At 37.8% G+C, this 18319-nt stretch overlaps 2 protein-coding genes across 2 annotated transcripts in view; both read left to right on the forward strand.

The window, feature by feature from the left end:
- The window catches only part of LOC146166511 (uncharacterized), a 52051-nt gene that overhangs the window by 22579 nt on the left and 11153 nt on the right, over nucleotides 1-18319 (forward strand). Inside the window, exons 3-15 of the mRNA XM_083388984.1 lie at nucleotides 3994-4117; nucleotides 4998-5099; nucleotides 5412-5550; nucleotides 6785-6892; nucleotides 7150-7244; nucleotides 7721-7953; nucleotides 8372-8482; nucleotides 8792-8884; nucleotides 10089-10199; nucleotides 10636-10756; nucleotides 11214-11431; nucleotides 11939-12007; nucleotides 12469-12539. Coding sequence (XP_083245110.1) covers nucleotides 3994-4117; nucleotides 4998-5099; nucleotides 5412-5550; nucleotides 6785-6892; nucleotides 7150-7244; nucleotides 7721-7953; nucleotides 8372-8482; nucleotides 8792-8884; nucleotides 10089-10199; nucleotides 10636-10756; nucleotides 11214-11431; nucleotides 11939-12007; nucleotides 12469-12539 — 1595 coding nt within the window. The remainder of the gene's footprint in view (nucleotides 1-3993; nucleotides 4118-4997; nucleotides 5100-5411; nucleotides 5551-6784; nucleotides 6893-7149; nucleotides 7245-7720; nucleotides 7954-8371; nucleotides 8483-8791; nucleotides 8885-10088; nucleotides 10200-10635; nucleotides 10757-11213; nucleotides 11432-11938; nucleotides 12008-12468; nucleotides 12540-18319) is intronic.
- Nucleotides 13498-17008, forward strand: LOC146166512 (uncharacterized). Its single transcript, XM_083391049.1, has 3 exons — nucleotides 13498-13501; nucleotides 14461-14607; nucleotides 14884-17008. The coding sequence occupies exons 1-3, from the start codon at nucleotides 13498-13500 to the stop codon at nucleotides 16584-16586; spliced, it is 1854 nt and encodes a 617-aa protein (XP_083247175.1). The 3' UTR covers nucleotides 16587-17008.

An 18319-nucleotide genomic window follows, 5' to 3' on the forward strand; every position in this document is an offset into this window, starting at 1 on the left:
GTTGTTAAAATGTTGGGCCTTTTTGCAGCTTTAAATAACAGTTATACATTCTTGCAACTTGATTTAGAAAAAGTTTTATTTTATAAGAATGCAAGGTTTCGTTCCTAAACCCTGCAAACTCTGGCATTTTTCCAATCGAAAAAAATACCGGGGCTAGAACTGTTTACCTATTTTGTTTGACCCCTCTAGGGTTACCCAAGGTACCCCATTCACCCCACTAAGCAGCCCCACTTATTTCACTTGAAAGAAAACGCGAGCCACGCCCCTCGCTAAGCTCATTAGCCAATTATCCTGTTGTTATGGCAACGCAACGCCGCACAAACCTGACGTTTTTTGTTTGACCTGTTTTTTACGGCTAGCCGTTTCACAAAGTTTCGTGCGCATTAAAAAAAATACAGATACAGCCAAGACCGTTTTTTAGCCAAAAAATTAAGGTTTTTTTTAATGTATTATGAAATTTGTGATCGGCTTGACATTATATTTTCAATTTTTTAACTAGTATTATATTTCTCTTTGTGTTGACAGATGTTTGTATAAATACGAAATTTCCAATACTGAATACCTTTGTTTTGTTAGACCTCTTTAAACATTTTAATATGAATCGATTATGAGGCTTTATGAGGGCAGTTACCAACTACTAAGTTAACTGATACCAATTGCTAATGATGACAAAACAGCGTTTTTGATGCTAATTTGATCTTGCATTTTCAGAAATTCTCTATGCGCATGCAAGTTTTTTGGCTACATTTAGGCATTCAGTAGCAATAAAAGTTCCTAAAGTGAAAAATGGAGAAAAAAAGCTAAGCACAACTCACAAAAAAATGCTAAGCACAACTCACTCACTCCCCATAAACCACAACCTACCGACAGATTTGAACCAGTTTACCGCGCGCATTGTCAGCTACGCTTATTCAGTTCGTTTTCATGTTGATTCCAGCGTACAGTTATCCCACACAATTAGTGAAAGCTACGAAAAGCGGTTTACATCAGCCGCATCAAGTTTCACAGTTCTTAGGCCAAACCCAGATATTCTACACTCGCCAGCAACCTTAACCATTGGGCCACCGCGTAGGGGAATCAATGGCTTCTTTGTACCGCAGAGGGGCGTTGGTCGTTGCCCCCCAAAGCCGCCACAACACTTGTGATGTAACAGTTGCGATTGTTGACGAAACTTTCACTCGTTTGTGTCGTCACGGAGGTTGCATTTTGCCGAGTCGTACAGCTTGCAGGGGGGTTGCTGATTAAAGGGTTTTTTTCATGGGTTGGGGTTCGCCAATTTTTTTAGGAGAAGTGTTTGTTCTTACTTGTTTACTTTTAGGTGTGAGATCGCAACTTTTTCGCAGAAATTTCGACTGAAATTTTCTTTTTTTTTCTTGTTTAGCTGGAAATGTATTTTCTCTTGAGCGTAGATTTACTTTTAAACATATATTTTCAACGTTTACCCAACATTGTGACGTCAAATTGTCAATTGGCTTTTTAGAATATCTACACAATGCCACCTAATAAAGCTTTGCTACGTATCAAATCATTTCGGCCTGAAGGCAAATTTTCTGTAGAAATCAAGTTTTTTATTTAATTTGACGCACCTTCCTAATAAGCATACTACTGTCAAAAGAGACATTGCATATTTTGCTGATGATAGCATATCAGTTAGTTAAAATGGTCAAATTCACTATTTAACCCAGCATTTCTCGTTTTTTAGCAACGAACAAATAAAAAAAAATAGGATTTAACTGTTCTTTAAACGGCCCAGAGCTTAATAATACTAAAAATATGCTCTATGGATTGGAAAAAATCAGCAAAGTCTACTTTAAAAAATGTGTTTTTGCACTTTAGTACAGGATCGTAAACTAAAGCCATTTTCACTTATTTGCTTGCTTGTTCATGAGCGTGTCTATTTCTGTCCAAACACACCCAAGTAATGTCACGAAAATCTGCTTCAAGTAAGAGCTTTGCACGAGATGTTTAACGCTGGTTTCCCAGGCTGGAAGGCGCTTATTTGCGGCCTAATTGTGGTCACACTTTGCAATTACAAAGTCGCTCTATTTTAACCGAGTTTGGTTCTAAATGTACGGAAACAAGTGCAACTCTATCCTTGTGATTTGTTAAGGTTGGCTTTACGCGCTTTGAACAACCTAATTTGTTGTGAGAAGTTCTTCACTGAGTCTAAAAACAGATTTTCGAGTCGCTTTTGTCGCAGTTTGTTTTTCAACATTGCGTTTCGGCGCCTAATTGATTCGCAAAGCGATTGTGCGATATTATCGCAATAATGTGCGGACAAGTGGGCCATTGTCACGCGTAACAAAGCCCCTCTGTTATTTGCCACTGTCCTGTTTACTTTCGAAAGTCCGAAGCAACAAATGCGCGCCAAAAACAGGCTGCATTCACACAACGGTTGGAGGCAGCGAAAACAAACGGTGCGCCGAATCGTGGTGAAAACAGGGGTGTAGTATAGCGGTGGTCGATTATTTGACGCCGGAAGTTTAGTGTTTTGCTAGCGGCACGCGGCATACGCGATAAGGGCGCTGTTCGTGACAGAGCACAAAGCGACTTGCGAAAAATCGACCCAGGATTTATATAAACAGGGAAGTTTAAACACGACACCCACTGTGACAAGCAGAGGTCAGATCAATAACAAGGCCACAAAGCTAGGAAACGGCGGGCCGACGTCACACTATGACGTCATAATGGGCGTCGCGCGACGTGGGAACTTTGCGGTGGTCTCGCGCCGACACGCGATGTGTTTTGGGAAGAAACAAGCGAAAAAACGCGGGCTTTTTGTGGTGTGATGTTAATGTGTCGGTTACAAACCTGACCTGGTTCCCAGATTGTTTGGTTGACCTCGTTTACAAAAAGAAAAAACCTCGATCCCATAATGAATTAAACCTGGCTTCCAAAACTATTCAGCCTGGCATCCAAAACTAATTCAACCTGGGCCCAAAACTATTCCACCTGGCACCCAAAAAACAATTTTCAACTGTCATACGTATAGACAGTATGACCCTTGCATAAAAATATATTCAGTAATCCAGAAATGTTTTACTTGTCAACCACAAGGAAAAGATTAAAGCAAATGAACGAAAAATAGGAAGAAAGAAAAAAACTTCCGGTGTATATAAAAATATTGTCAGTATTTCACAGTTCACAGCATTCAAATAAAATGACATTTTATCAAGAGAAATTATTAGAAAAAACCTAACCAACGCTTTTCAACTTTTAGGAAATTTATTCGTGTTTTTCCGGTCGTTTGACTTTTACGCTTTGTCGCTGCTTCCTCTGATAAGACTGATAACTGCCGGGAATTCTTGCACGATTTTCTCCGCCCATTGTTTGTGACACGCGCGCCCATTGTCGCGTAATTAGGCGCCAGACTTTCTCCGCTAAGGATAAACTATTTAAAGCGCTTTAACGGTAAAAAATCGCTGCAATTAGATCATAACACCAAAGCTTGTTTACTTTTAACTTGGTTGGAACAATGATGTGTTGTTATGTCACAATACACCTTTCTTAGAAATTTTTTTTTACCGGTTCTGTTATGGTTTAAATCGTCCTAAGCTGACTTGAAACGTTAAGTTTCAAAGTCAAGACTTTCAAGATTTGTTTTTTCGGCGAAACATAAATCGTGATTAAATCGATTACGTCATGTCTTGACGTCATTTCACACATTCTTAGAGTTATTTTCAGTATTTAACGGATCTAGTGCTTTTAAGCTGTTTAATTTGCACCAAAGCTGATTTACCTTTTTGTGGAAACATCAGTAATGTTGTCCCCAGCTGTTAACAACAGCTCACCTTACTATGTTAATATAAAACTCCTGTAAGATAAACAGATCGAATGAATGGGCATAAGAAGGTGTTAAGCTAACCATTTGATTACATTTCCACTTTCATTTGAATTTTTCATATGACAGCAACTTCCAGCCAAACGTCTCAAATATACAGGCTATTAAACTAAAAGGACTGAATCTTAACGTCTTCGTTTCTTATTTGACAGAAACTACGTATACATGATCAACGCAAGCTCAACAGGGTCGGGAGAAATCAGCTACATCAGAAAACTAAGATGGAAGTCACACGACAACATCCGAAAGAGCTGCATCCAGATGAGAAACGAACCGGTTAGTAGTAGAAGTTGTTGTTGTGAGTTTTTGTCCGCAGTTTAAAACCTTTGGTTTTTTTGCTCGTTTTATGGCTGTTTTAGTGCCCTTTTATGGGACACGATCACATTAATCTTAATCTGGGAAAAAAGTCCAATATTATGTAGAAAAGCAAAACACAATAATGTTGAATTCAAATTACTAACCGCGTGGTCAGGTTTTGATGTTTGTCGATGTTTTTAAGCTTTTAGCGACTTTTTGCATTATAATTGGTCATATAGCAGAGCTGAGTTGTTACGAATTAAAGTAACATTTTCTTGTTTGTACGAATTCCGCAAAGTTTGTCGTATGATAAAAAAGCACGTTTAAGGTTTTTAGTGTGTTGTGTTGTATTTCTGGTAATAGTTGAACGTTTTCCACCAAAATAAGATTTTATATTGTTGTACCTAAAAGTAAGGCTTATTAATTCTTTATCAAATCCTAACGATAAAGTCTGACCGAATATTGTAATAAATCCAAATCGCTTAAAACCCATCTCAACTGCGCTTTCGATTTCAAAAGTCAACAACTCCGATCACGGTTCACTGAGCGCACATCAATAGGACCCTCACGTTTGATGGTCACTTTCCGGTTGGCTTTAATCACAAATTACGTCAGGCTCTGAAGTCGATTTCCGAGTGTTTTCAACATTGGTTTAGACGCATGGGCGGCTATTTTAAGGTGTCATTGCTGGCAATTGTAAGATATACTGGCCTTAGTATAATTTCAAAATACCTAGAGTTGGTATTGTCACATAAACTTTTAGCAAAACTTATTCTATTGATATCCAATATTGTGTGTAAAATTTAGATATCTATGCTTTTCGGTAGCGTTAAGGTTTTTATGTATTTTATTTTTTTAGTCCAACTGCAATAACTACATTCGTATCGTGGAAATATTGGACAACGGCAAGCTTTACATTTGCGGGACGAACGCCTACAACCCGAAGTGCAGATTGTACCTGGTAAGATTTGCAAAATAATACGGTTTTCTAAACTTTTTTTCAGAAGGTTATGAATTACTTCGAATTCACATGATTTAAATGTTGATTTGGGTTGAAAACGTCAATTACAGCTAGTTAAAAAATATAAAAAAAACAACCTAGATTTCCTAAAATGAATATTGCCAAACTAACTAAAAATAACTAATAAACCTATGCTTTGGTTTGCAAAAATTACAAAACCATTGTACTCTTACACTCACAGTTATTTTTGTTTTAATTTTACCACTTTGCTTCAAATCCGTTTTAAGCCAGATAATTTATTTTATTTTATAGCGCCACCAGCTGGAATCGGGTCCAGGTCCGGACAGCTCACTGGCCGACACCCCCTTTGTAGGTGAAAGGTCATGCGAGGATACATGTGGGTGTCCCAGGATTCCAACGACAAGCAGCGCCCATCTTTACACCAACACGTGTAAGTGGAGGAAGGTTGCGATTTATAACGTTTAAGCTTCGTATGTGTTTCCACAACAGAATCTTGCCCTCCAACAGAACACGTAATACGCACGATAAAAGTCCCTGATTTTTTTTTAACTTAAAAAGCGCACCGCTTCGAACAACAAAGCTGATATTTGTAGCGGTGCGCTCTCCTAAGTTATAACTATCGTTTAAGTTTAAGCTTATGCCCTGGCACTATTTGAATGGCTTGTAGTTAACCATTTGGCAAATTTTATCCGACAACCGTGTAAAAATGTCAAATTCTGTTTGAGTCAAGGTAAAATTTGGACAATTTTTTAAATCTCTTTCGGTGAAAACATATATACGCGTAAGGCAAAATACTGGGCAAGGCTCGTATAAATTTTATTGCGCTCAACAAGGCGGTTTTACACCTGGTTTACGTTGAAATTTTGCTCATCAGCGTATCGACTGTGAACGCCCCTGCTTATAAAATCGAAATTATTCCCGGTAAAGCCGTTCCTTCCCAACCAAAACCGCAGCCTCGACCGGCAACAGCTGTTGTCACATTGCGGCCAAACCACGGGCGGCATCTGCCTTGTGATCTTAGAGCGGATGCCTCATCCACCTTCGCACATCGGGGACCGCAATTCCAATCGGCGGGAATTTGATGACACGTCGCCCGCAGAATTTCGCGACCTACCTCATCTAAATCGCCCGCTCCGTTGGCTTAATTGACGCTGCGGGACATTATAGAGAGGTTTAGGAGCGCCCGCGGCCTAGTTTTACTCAATTCCGTTTAAGTCTTTAGTGGCTTTTTTGTGGAATTTTTTGCGCGATTTCTCGCGGTTACAAGTACGTCGAAATGACGCCTATTGAATTCTATTTATCAGCCAAGTCTAGTGAACGAAGTACATTTCTTTCTTTTCTTAAAGTTGGCTTAAAGTTAAAGTTTCTCGATGAAGTGTGCATGTCTTTAAGGTGCAACGTTTTGACCGCAAAAACGAGAAAGATCCTAAACGCAGCTTAACCCTCAAGTTTATTTCGGCTACTCTTATCGTCAACTTGGGCAAAAATTAGATTTTAGGAAATAACCAACTGTCGCTTCATAGTTTGCTCTGAAACATATTTGGGGACGAGACGTTTGGAGAAATGTGATAAACTTCTTCCTGAAAGTCTTGTCAAACCCTTAAACGCATCTTCACACACTTTATTTTATCGTCAACCACTCAATTGCTCCTTTTATTCCACAGCTGCTGGATACCTCCTCTTCTCAGGAGTAACTCCCGATTATCTCGGCAAGAAGTCCTTCCTCATGAGATCAGTCGACTACCTTCAGAGCGTTGAGGGCGTTTTAAACAGTAAGTTAGCTTTTTTAATCTTGTTCAAGAGTCACGGAAAGCGTATGTATTGATCGATAAATTATTGCTTAATATTTTTTTTCATTTTCTACACGTTTAGCTAAAATCTCCAACTAGTATACTCAACAGTTGTGTTCGTTAAATATTTTTTTTTTCAAGTTTCTTGATAGAAATTGAACCTAATTGTTTTAATCGTTTATAGTATGATAAAAATTCTGACAGATTTTTTAATAATTTCCCTTATTTTTTACTTTTAGCCCCAACCTTCATTAAACTGATCGAATACGAAGACAAGGTTTATCTGTTCTTTCGTGAAACTGCTTCAAGAGTCGAGACTGGGACAGATTCACTGGTGAGTGGTCAACGTTATTTAAATAGGTTTTGTGTTAAAACTTTAAAGCTGAATGTTCAAACTTTGAAAAAAATCTCATTTCTTAAAGAAAAATTTACATACTTTATTATATTAGGCATATCAAAATTGTTTCTGACAAGCTAACCGAAGTAGATCATTATATTTTGGTAAATTTTCTTGAAAAATGAAAGCGTTAAGAAGCTTCTTCCAATAAATTGTTACCACCAAGCGACCAAAAATATATAATTATTATCTTACTCAATTTCTTCCGTAAAAAAAAAACGAACAAGCAATCTTAAGTTTTTTAACAAATTTGTTCCCACCTTTTAAAAAAACGTGGAACGCATGCTGCTTTAAGCTCAGCTAGCCTAAAAACTTAAAAAATACAAAACTTGAAAAGTATTTCTACAATCACCATCTTTATACAACAATTACTTCTATGAAACTTAAAAAATATTTTTGCCATTGCTCTCTAGCGCTTCTACGCTCGCGTGGCTCAAGTGTGCAAGGATGACATGGGGGGAAACACCATACTCGAGAACAAGTGGACAACCTTCATCAAGGCTCGTTTGGAATGTTCGATCCCAGGTTCCCACTATACAGAGGGTTTCACCTTTAACAACCTCACCTCGGTCAGCGATATCACACAAGTGCAGATGGCAGACGGAAGTTCAATGGATGTCGTGTTTGCAACATTCACAACACCTTGGTAAGTTTAGATTTTGTTATTTTTTGTTTGCTAGCTTGACATTTTTCTGGTGGTTTTAGCTAACTTCTACTTTTAGTGGTATGTTTTGTTTGTTAATGGTAGTTTAGCTAACATTACCCTGTTCGTATAACTGTTGCAAAATGTATCTTAATCCAAGACGAAATTAAATTACACAGTTATCTATAATTTCAAAAAATGTTGCTTTAATTATAACTAGTAAATACTGAAAACAGAATTAAAAGTATTTTTTGCTAAAATTATTGATTTTACCAAAATGAAACTATTATGCGCAGTAAAACATTAAAAAAGCTATTTATTAATGTTTGGAATATTTATTATGAGATACAAAGGCTCCTTTAAGTAAGTGTTTTCAAATAACAACGTCCCTTCGAACAACAGTTGATTGTTTCCTCCACAGGGGTTTAGACGGCGTGTCTATGTCATCTGTCTGTATGTTCTCGATGAGGGAGAGCATACAAACCTTGTTCGACACCGGATCCTTCCTTGGAAAAGCGGAATTTGAATCAAAGTGAGTTAAAACTTAAATCCTAGTATCACTAAAGTAACCTTATTGGTGAAGGATTTGTAGCTTGCTTGCAAAATTCCAATGTTGAAATAATCTAAAATAGTGATGTGTTTGGTAGTATAAGCAGTACATGCTAAAATACCGACACGAGCGTTTAATACTTATAAAAACCTACTATGCAAACATTAATTTTACAGTCAAAATTTTTTCACTTGTAACATCGACAAAAGACAAATTCTAAGCAAATCTATTATTCCACAAATAATGAAAACTTTTTCGAGTTTATTAAAGTTGTGTTTACAATTTTTTTAGGCCGGATTCCAACAACGGTTATTCTGGTCGTAGTGAGACAACCAAAGCAGTTCCAATTCCCGACGACTTTACACCAAGTCCTCGTCCTGGGAGGTGGGTCGGTGTGTTTTTGATGGTTTAAGAAATAAAATACCACTTCAAACAACATTTTTGGGGTCACATCCTTCAGCGTCATATTTTAGTATTATCAAATCGGAACCGATAACCGATACAAAAGAATATCGGTACTCGTCCAGTCGTCCGATACTAGAGTGGTCTCGATATGATTCTAAGTTAGTTTTGCATTACACCCATGTTTTGCGATCTAACTCACAGTTTTCTATCTTTAAACGCAAATTTTGGAGAATAATTATATTAAAATGGAAGATGAATATGATTCATAGCGCAACAGACAATTTCCGACCTACACCCTAGAAATCATTATTAATGCGTTTATCATTTTTTTTTATCTTTTTTTAAAATCCCACAATTTAAACTGACCTATATAATGCCGCGCTAAATAATTCATTCCTACACACTACATTCCATAAAGTTGCCCAACAGAGGTAAAAACGCCACGCTCCAGAAATTACAAAAACACTTTAAATATCGTAAATATTTACTCAGTCGCACAATACCTGTGTTAAGTCGGTAAACGTGCCCTGTGTTTTATGTACCTTGTTAACCTCATAATCCCAAAAGCCGTCGCGGCCACCTACTGTAAAATCGTCGACCGTCTGGCCCCGAGTAACCTTTAGACTTTGTCGTGACGATGCGAACTCTGGTAACCTTTGAAAGCACCGAACTGCCTTGCATTTTTAAAACGCAATAGTTGGATGTTGCATACTCACAAAATATAAAAAAACATGATTTTTATCTAAAGAATATATTCCCTGCCAACCCTGGTCCATACAAACCAAAAAAGTTGTTAGGGGTCCTCGAAAAAAGTTTTAATAACCTTCTTAATCTATCACATCACATAAATTTGCACCGCATTTCAACTTAACGCACATTTTTGACTAAAATAAAATTGGTTGTTACATGTATGATTAATTAGTTAAATGCTGTAATGTTTTGATTTAGTTCTTAGTCACATTAACTGAACATAATACAATTTTGTATAAAAACCTCGTTCTACTCGACCTTTTTGGCTTTAAAAAGCTACATTACACATACATAATAAACCAAATTATAAGCTACATTACAGATGCATAATGAACCAAATTATAAGCTACATTACAGATGCATAATGAACCAAATTATAAGCTACATTACAGATGCATAATGAACCAAATTAATTGCCGTGTTGTTATTCCAGCTGCCACAGGCAAAAGAGTGACGAAGAGTTGGCCTTTATCAAGAAATACCCGCTCATGTACTCGTCAGTAAAGCCAATCTACAACCAACCAATCTTCACAAGCGAGTCAGAGTGAGTTGCTTCAACTTGATTTATTGCCACAAACCGATTTAACATTGTACAGTGGCGACAACTAGGCCACATTATGACGGGCGATTTCGCGGCGATCAGCGAAATCATTTTGACGTCATTCATGAAAGCTAATGTTTTGCTTACGTAATGGGTGCTAAATATGTCATCGAGTTTCAAATTGGTGGCGTTCTTTATCGGATTGTAGCGTTGGTTAATCATTTAAAAGCATGACTGTAGGAGATTTAAAAGTTATTAATATTACTAGCTTAAAATATTTAATGTTCTATTGTAATTAGTTTAAATAACTTTTAGGTTAGGTTTCTTACTTTAATCGCCATAAAGCCATACACCTAAATTTTACAAAACATGCTACAGTGTTATATTTTACAGTGAACACCGTTTACCACATTTTTAATATGACCTGTTTTTTCTTCAGTATTCGCGTTACTCAAATAGCGCTGGATAATAACGCCGGGTACCACAACAAGAAGGTGCTGTACCTTGGAACTGAAAAGGGATCCATTCTTAGAGTGAGGACTCGTTTCGAGTACACAGAGGTAAGTTTGAGGAGGTATAAACATAACATACAGGATAAGCAGTAATACTAAAGATTAATGTAAATCACATTTCAGATATTTGTAACAGGGTTGCCACTAAGTGTTTGGAATGTCTTTTATTGATTTGTGTATTCCAGAGTTTTGGAAAACCCTAAAAAAAGCCCCGAAAGGGATACTATGTCACATATAAAACAAACACTAAGTGCATTGGAACACAATGGTTAGAGGTGTAATAAGACGTAATAAGAATATAAAAGTTTTTTATTAAAAAAGTTCACAGAATAATACCTACTTCTGTATGGGCTTTTATATTGCTACTATGTATTGTACAACTACAACCTCCATTCATTATCTTACATTTATTCTAAACTTTCACAAAATGTTGCTCGTTCTTCTGTATTGGCTGAGCTATTCGTACTACGACTGAGTGCATTCTTAACATTTTTTCTTACTTTAGGGTCCCAAGGCGATTTTGCTGGAGGAGATGGCATTTAGCGATTCCGATAAATGCACGAATCTCGCGTGCACGGTTCGATCCCTGCATGTGACCAGACCGGCCGTCGGGAAACCAAAAGCGCGTAAATCGATGCCTGGAGGTCCTAACGTGTTTGTGGCATTCACTGACCGCATTACCATGGTCCCTGTGGCTGTGTGCATTTCATACGGAAAGGAAGAGTAAGTTTTGCTTGTTTAATATATACTTTAATATTTGAGTTGACAGCTGAACTTTTAACACGGTCCGTAAATGTAAAGCATTTGGGCGTAATAGCTTAATGTTGCAGATCCGAAGCCTGTATGTAGTATTGTTTAAATGTTCCATTGAAACAATGCGCATTATTGACGTCATAATAGTTGGAGGTAGTAACTAAACTCCGGAGTTATTAAGTTACACAAAAGTGCGGGTAAAATTGTATGTTTCGAATCTAAAAATTATGTGGTACTGTTTAACGACAAATGTATTAAGATCATGACAAGCTTTCGCACAATTGTGCTTTATCAGGTTAAAGTAGAAATGAATTAAACAAATACAGTTACCAACAAATAATTCTATGTTTGGGATATTTCTTTAGTATCCGCTTTGCTGAAATTTAACAATAATTATTCCCCAACCTTTATAAATTCTGCACTGCCAAGCGTTAATGCTTTATTGCAAAGGACATTAAATTAAAACTTTTGTTTCAGTTGTTGCAACGCCGACCCAGATTGTGGTTGGGGAAGACAAGGATGTCAGCAAAGAAACGCAAGCAACTAGTAAGTTCTAACAAATCGTTGAGTATAGGCTCCCTTTAGACAATAGTATTACAGAGACTTGCAGTCCAACTACAGTAATTTAAATAAAAAATATAAAGTAAAGATGTTCGGATATCATATGATCTTTTATATTTTTATAGGTTTAAAACAGTAACGTACCTAAATACAAAAAAATGGAAGATCGCTTAAAGAGACGCTTTATAATTTCTATACACTGACACAAAAAACTGACAATGCTATGATACGTGTTTCAACAATATTGTAAAACAGCACAAACACATTGATAAATAGACTGATAAATTGAAACATACATAATTTCATAAACACACTGTGTATTCTGTGATTCAGCCCCTTTGAACTGTACTTGTAGGCTAATAATTGTACGCTTATTTAAAATTAAAAGTACCCCATTTTCTATGCCATGTTGGCAGCAAGTAACGTTTACTTTTACCCCTCCACAGCAATTCGCTTCCAGCCATCAACAACCTTGCTTTAGTTCCAAGCAAATGTGAGGTTCCACCAACACCACCTGGTAAGTGAAACCACCACTTGCTGTCGTAAAGCCTTCTGTCGTGGATCTGCCTTTGCAAGGCCAATAACTAGCACAGAATTGCAGTGTTCGAACTGCTAGCCGTCTTTATGTACCTAGCAACTCGAAAACTGTATTTTTGCACTGGTTTTTGGCTTTGTTAAGCACATCCACGATGTTATGTTGCTTTTTGTAAGGCCTATTGGTCGCTTTGCTTTTGAATGTGTAGAATCAGAACGCAGGTCTAGGATGTTGATCTAAATCTTTTCCGATCCCTGCGTTCGTTTTGTGCTATTTAGAAGCAGAGCGACCGGGAAAAAATGCTGTATCTGCTTTTTGTTGTAAATGTCATTTATGTAAGAAGTTTTCTAAACCCACATTATGCCAGGTTTACGCGAGCAACAACATGGCCATAATTTGTCTCTCAAAATGGCCTTCAGTCTAAAGTGGAATGTCCCCTTTTTTAAAAAAGGTTTTTTTTAATAGCAATATTAAACTAAGCCATTGAATTGCTATTTGAAAATGTCGCTTTAACCCTGGCATAATGTATAGGAGCACCAAAATCAAAGGCTGACATTTTGTGAAATGTAACAACTCTTACTTGAAAATATTTATGAACATAGATACACGAACTCTATATTGTTTTAACCTAGCTAAAATGTTTCATGTTGATTCGCTATGTAGCGCCTTAACCTAACTCCCAAATAGCTTGTATTTATTGGTGAAAATCCTAAATATCTTCAAGCATGTGTGTAATAAATGTATAGTGGTGCCTTTGCAAGCTGTTCTAGGTTTATTTGGTGAATGCATGAATCAAATCGACTGTAATCTCGTCATACGTCATCAACTTTGCATGGTGCATGGTCACGTAATACTAATGACGTCACACTATGGTGTTCAAAAGTACCAAGATTGTTTGTGTAGCGTTTTAAATGTTTTAATTTTAAAGGAATACGTCATAATGGGTATTGTTCTAATAACATTGAATAGTTTTTTTGTTATGGTTTAAACTAAGAATAATACCATATAAAAATATTAAAAAATCGAAAAAAGATATAAAACTACAAAAAACAAAATATTTTTAAAAGCAAAAATTCACAAACATATTGAAAAATAAAAAAAAATGGAAAATTATTTTAAAACAAAATTAAAGAAAACAAATATTGAATAAAAAAAGGCATAAAGTCAGCTTATGATTGATAAAAAAGAAATAAATTGCATAAAAGTATGTAATCTATTAGGAAATTGTGCATTCAGCGGTGTGTTGCGGTGGTAGAGTCGGAAAAACACAATTTGTGTTTCGTCATCGCTGTTGTGACGTAATATCACGTAACAATCGTCTACATCACGTACTCAGAATTAGCGTTCCAACAACTTAAGCAACACACCGCTGACTGTATATTCGCTAAGGTTTTGTACAAAAAACGCGCGCGTTTCATAAAAAAGCGATTGTTTTACATCATTGTCATCACAAATAACAATGTCGCGCGAAAAATCGCTTTTCGCCATTTTCATTCTTTTAAGTTTTCGTCTTTTTTTCGCTCCGTCGCCGATTTTCGGTTGTGACCTTGAAAAACGGAAGCAGCTGAGTTTGCGACCTTTGTGACCCGGTGCCGCTGCCTAACCAAAAGCACCAGGTATGACGTAACAATGTGAGTTGCTAACAACAAACCTTGCACATCAAACACAACCCATATTTGGTGTAGTTTTCTTAGGCCTAGATATTGCAAGGCAGAATCAGGAAATGGCAGCTATAAGAAAGTTAACAAAGCAAGATAAGTTTTCAGTTTTTAAGCTCTTAAAATCAATAATATTTGCAGAATATTAACTTCCGAGATTAAGAATATTTGTATCTGGAAAGCGAAAGATCTCTCAGTGAGTTTAGATAGCAATTATTTAAAGCAACATGTTTGCCAGTTGTAAGCTATTTTGCATATTCCAGAAGCGTTATATTTTTGTGCTTCCAATGCATGTTTTGGGTTTAAATTTTCCGCGGTGAAGTTGGTGAAAGCGCATGTGACCAGTCAAGTCAGCCAAGGTTACAAAAAACCTACAAAAGAACTATTTGAAGGTAAAAGAGCCGTATTTTTGCCAGGTTTGCATTCTAGTAGCCGCAACTACTGTATTTATACCGAGTATACTTTTTGCATGTTTTGTAGAAACAGAATTTTCATTTTCCGATTCTGCTTTGCACATTATTAATCCGACTAATATCACCTTTTTAGTTCCTTACCATTTTTACAATCATAAACAAAACCCTAATAACTCTATAATAACTACAACTTGTGTTTTTATACAAACTTGAAATTCCGAATCGTTTTTTCACGCGCGCCTTTTTCTCTTCCAGTTATCAACTGTCCCAAGACGCCTCGCTGCGCCGACGTGGCCAAGCGTGACGCCAACCATAGTGACGTCACACAATCGACGACGCCCCGGGTCGGATGCGCCCCAAAGTCCCCAGGACGCAAGAGACCCCAAGTGGACAGAAGAGCGACTCCAAGAAAGGATAGGACTCAGAAAGATGACCCGGGAGCCTCTCATAGTTGCCAGGATGCTTCCTCCAGAGAGGAGAAGACTGCTGTGATGCAGAGCGACGAGATGCTAATGGGGCTCTTTCGGGAGCGTATCCTTCCTCTTGTGTCCTCCTCCTTCCACGAGACCCTTCACTCACTGCCGGAGCAGTTCTCGGAGCGTCAGCGCCACAACTTGATGTACCAGTTGCAGGAAGCTTTGGCAATGACCACAAACCTTGTTCTCCGTAATCACAGGCAGGAAAGCTACCTGGGGACTTGCACAGTGAGCAGCTTGACACATGCCTACCCTCTTCTGATGCGCGAAGTCGCTTTATGGCACGAGAAAGCCTTGGAAAGTATGGTGGCTGATGATATGATGAACGCTTGTTGGACTCGATCCACCAGCAGTGGATCTCCCTGCGTTGGAACGGTCTCCATCAGCATTCCACTTGCTCCTACTCTATGGGAGCCCCTCAAGAACTTGATGAGCCGCGATTTCGACGCCATTTGTGACGTCATACCGGGCGCGAGCGCTCAGGCGTCCAACTGCAGCCACCTGGGCGCCGTGGCTTCGTGCAAAGACGGACGATTCTCCAACTCGGCCAGCTGCCAGCCTAAGGAGTGTCAGTTCGTTGGGCTTCCAATGGACGTGATGGCCTTCTTCAGGCACGTGAACGATTGCCAGAAGTTCCTTAAACCAGGAGTCCAGCCGCTTTGGAAAGACGTTAACGTTACCTTGAGCCCAGTGAACGCCATACGCGGCCATTTGGAACTTTACCTGAGCCGCGACCATCCATTTCTCATACGTTACTCGCCTGTACCTGAGAAAGTGAAGATCTCTTTCCATTACAAAGCCGTTCGCGATTGCGACCTTAACAACGCGTTGTGTAATGGCAAGAGGAAGGGATGTAACCCGGATTTGGAGGACACAATGAACACCTGGTTTACAAAGGTTGTGGGAAGCCTTAAGTACAAAAAACCGAAGAAGTGCTCGCGTCAGCTCGCAAAGTACAAACAACAGCTTCAGCAGAGCGACAGTCAACGCTCACAGATGACCGGGCAGACCTCCAGGATCAGAAACAGGGGGCAAGTATCAAGATCAGCATCCAGAAGCAGAAGACAGGCTTATGACGCTCGCGGGAGGCGGCAAACCTTCAGAAGACCCAACCAGGTTCATCCATCGATGCCTAAAAAATGCAGGTACATCAAGAAGTCCGCTCCTCGCTTAAAGAGCCGTCTCTGGCCGGATCTTGTCCTCAGAGCACAAAATAGAGGAGGAGAGTACAGAGGAGGAGAATACTCTGACCTTCCGCAAAGAATCAACTTCTACTCTCTGGAACACCTCCGGGACTTTTTCGACAACAGATGCTCAGTCGCTCCTCCACATCCAAGTTTCGCGACCTTCGGAAAAGCTGTTCGAAGGAAGAAGATAAAGAGTGAAGTGAGGGTTTTCGTGTCGCGCGACATGCCCTTTGTCATTGAGAGGATTCCCACTCGAAACCGCATCACTTTCAAGTATTTCACGCACAACGTGTGAAACTTTTAAACACTGAAACTCGTTTTTTCGTTTTTTGTTTTTCAAAAAAACAACTTTGCCCCTGGTAGTTTGCGCTTTTTTCACTTTCCAACTTGTTTTGGGAAGTTTTTCTTCGAAAACGCTAATTAGTTACTCATTTTTGAACAAGGTATTTAACTGAGATTAATATTATCTAAAAATTAACAGTAAAACGCATTTCAAACTTCCAGGGGCGAAGCTGCTTTGAATATTAAGAGCAACATTTACCAACCAACTCATTCTTTTTCCTCTGTTATTTATTTATTCTTTTTCTCTTTTTGTCGTTTTCTCTTTCTGTCAAGTTCCTGTCTTAAAGCGCCTTATGAAAGAAAAAAAGCCGCTAGTGTCTTCTCGTTTTTTTCTTCTCTTCCGCCGATAAATGTCCAATATATATTCACTCTATATATATGTTCTGCCACTGTGACGTCATAAAGTATTGCGGACTACTTGTTTTTGTTTGAATTCAAACAAATACAAAAGAGGCCGACGATTTTTCTTTCTACCTCATCAAAATCAAAACAAGGACAGACACCACATCACTTTAGCTTAAATTATTGGAAAATTTAATCATTTAAAATGAAGGATTACCCATAATGTTGAATTCAGTATAAAATGTAAAATTACATAAATTAAAGCAATTCATAAATTTATCAGTAATATTGGGGCTTAGAAAATACAAAAACTAGTCCCAGTTTGGAATTGAAACAAACTCAAATTTTTCTCCTAAATATTATAATGCTATAAATAAAACTATTTATGAATTAGTCATTATTGGATCTTTGAAACATATCTCTATAAAATTTTCCAAAATCCTAACCTTCGTCAGAATAGGTTTGGGAAAATATAGAGATTTTGAATTTACAGATCGGGATTTAAAAAACATTATATTGGACAAATATCGTAAGAAGTTATAAATCGCTTTCTGTCCTTTATATTACACCTTGCAGCACACTCTGCCTTTTTTACGATCACATTTTAACCTAGATATTATTTTACTTGCCAAACACATATTCTTACCTCGTTTTTAGTCATTCAAGGTCTGATAAAGCATTTGTAGCAAAAAATGTCTACTTTTTTAACAAACACGTTGCTGAACTGATTTTTTACACTGAAACCTTGAACATGCAGTACGAGGCCAATTTATTGCAGTTCTACATTATATGAATTATCGTAATCGTTACTATTGTGTAGTGTTATCTCATACCTTTATCATGTCGTTCTGCATTTTGTTCTTATCATCGTTTTTAGCGTTATTCCGAGGGTCGCTAGTTCGATTCCCGGCCCTTACTTGCATCACACTTTATGACGTTTGCCAAACTTCTTCACCACCGCGGCGGTTGCCATGGTTACGCAGCATCGTGCGTCCACGTGCCTGTAGGGGATTCCCCTCCGCGAGTTATTATTATTGTTAGGTGTTGTGTTTTTTTCTCTTTTTACGTTGTTTTCATGCAAACGCGTGGTTTAATAAATCGCGAACGAGCTCAATTTTTTTGATGGTGTTTTATTAGCAAAGTTCAAGTTGAGTAAATAATATTATAGTGTTGTTGCCTGGAGAAAATGGCCAATTTCAATTAAAAGCGGCTGATTTTTTGTAAGAACTTAGGTAAGAAAATGGCAAACAGCTACTTACTGAAACGGGCATAAAACAAAACCAAATACCAACATGGTTTAAGAGTTTTCACAATAAATCAAACTTCAATTAAAGAAAGTAATTA

Source organism: Ascidiella aspersa, chromosome 1 (assembly GCF_963924565.1).
Source record: "Ascidiella aspersa chromosome 1, kaAscAspe10.2, whole genome shotgun sequence".
NCBI classification, from domain to species: domain Eukaryota; kingdom Metazoa; phylum Chordata; class Ascidiacea; order Phlebobranchia; family Ascidiidae; genus Ascidiella; species Ascidiella aspersa.

Bases quoted from the DNA above. Each gene is read 5' to 3' on its own strand.
- LOC146166512 (XM_083391049.1), top strand. The intron at 14,608-14,883 runs GTAAAAGAGCCG...TTTCTCTTCCAG, and splicing joins TACAAAAGAACTATTTGAAG to TTATCAACTGTCCCAAGACG.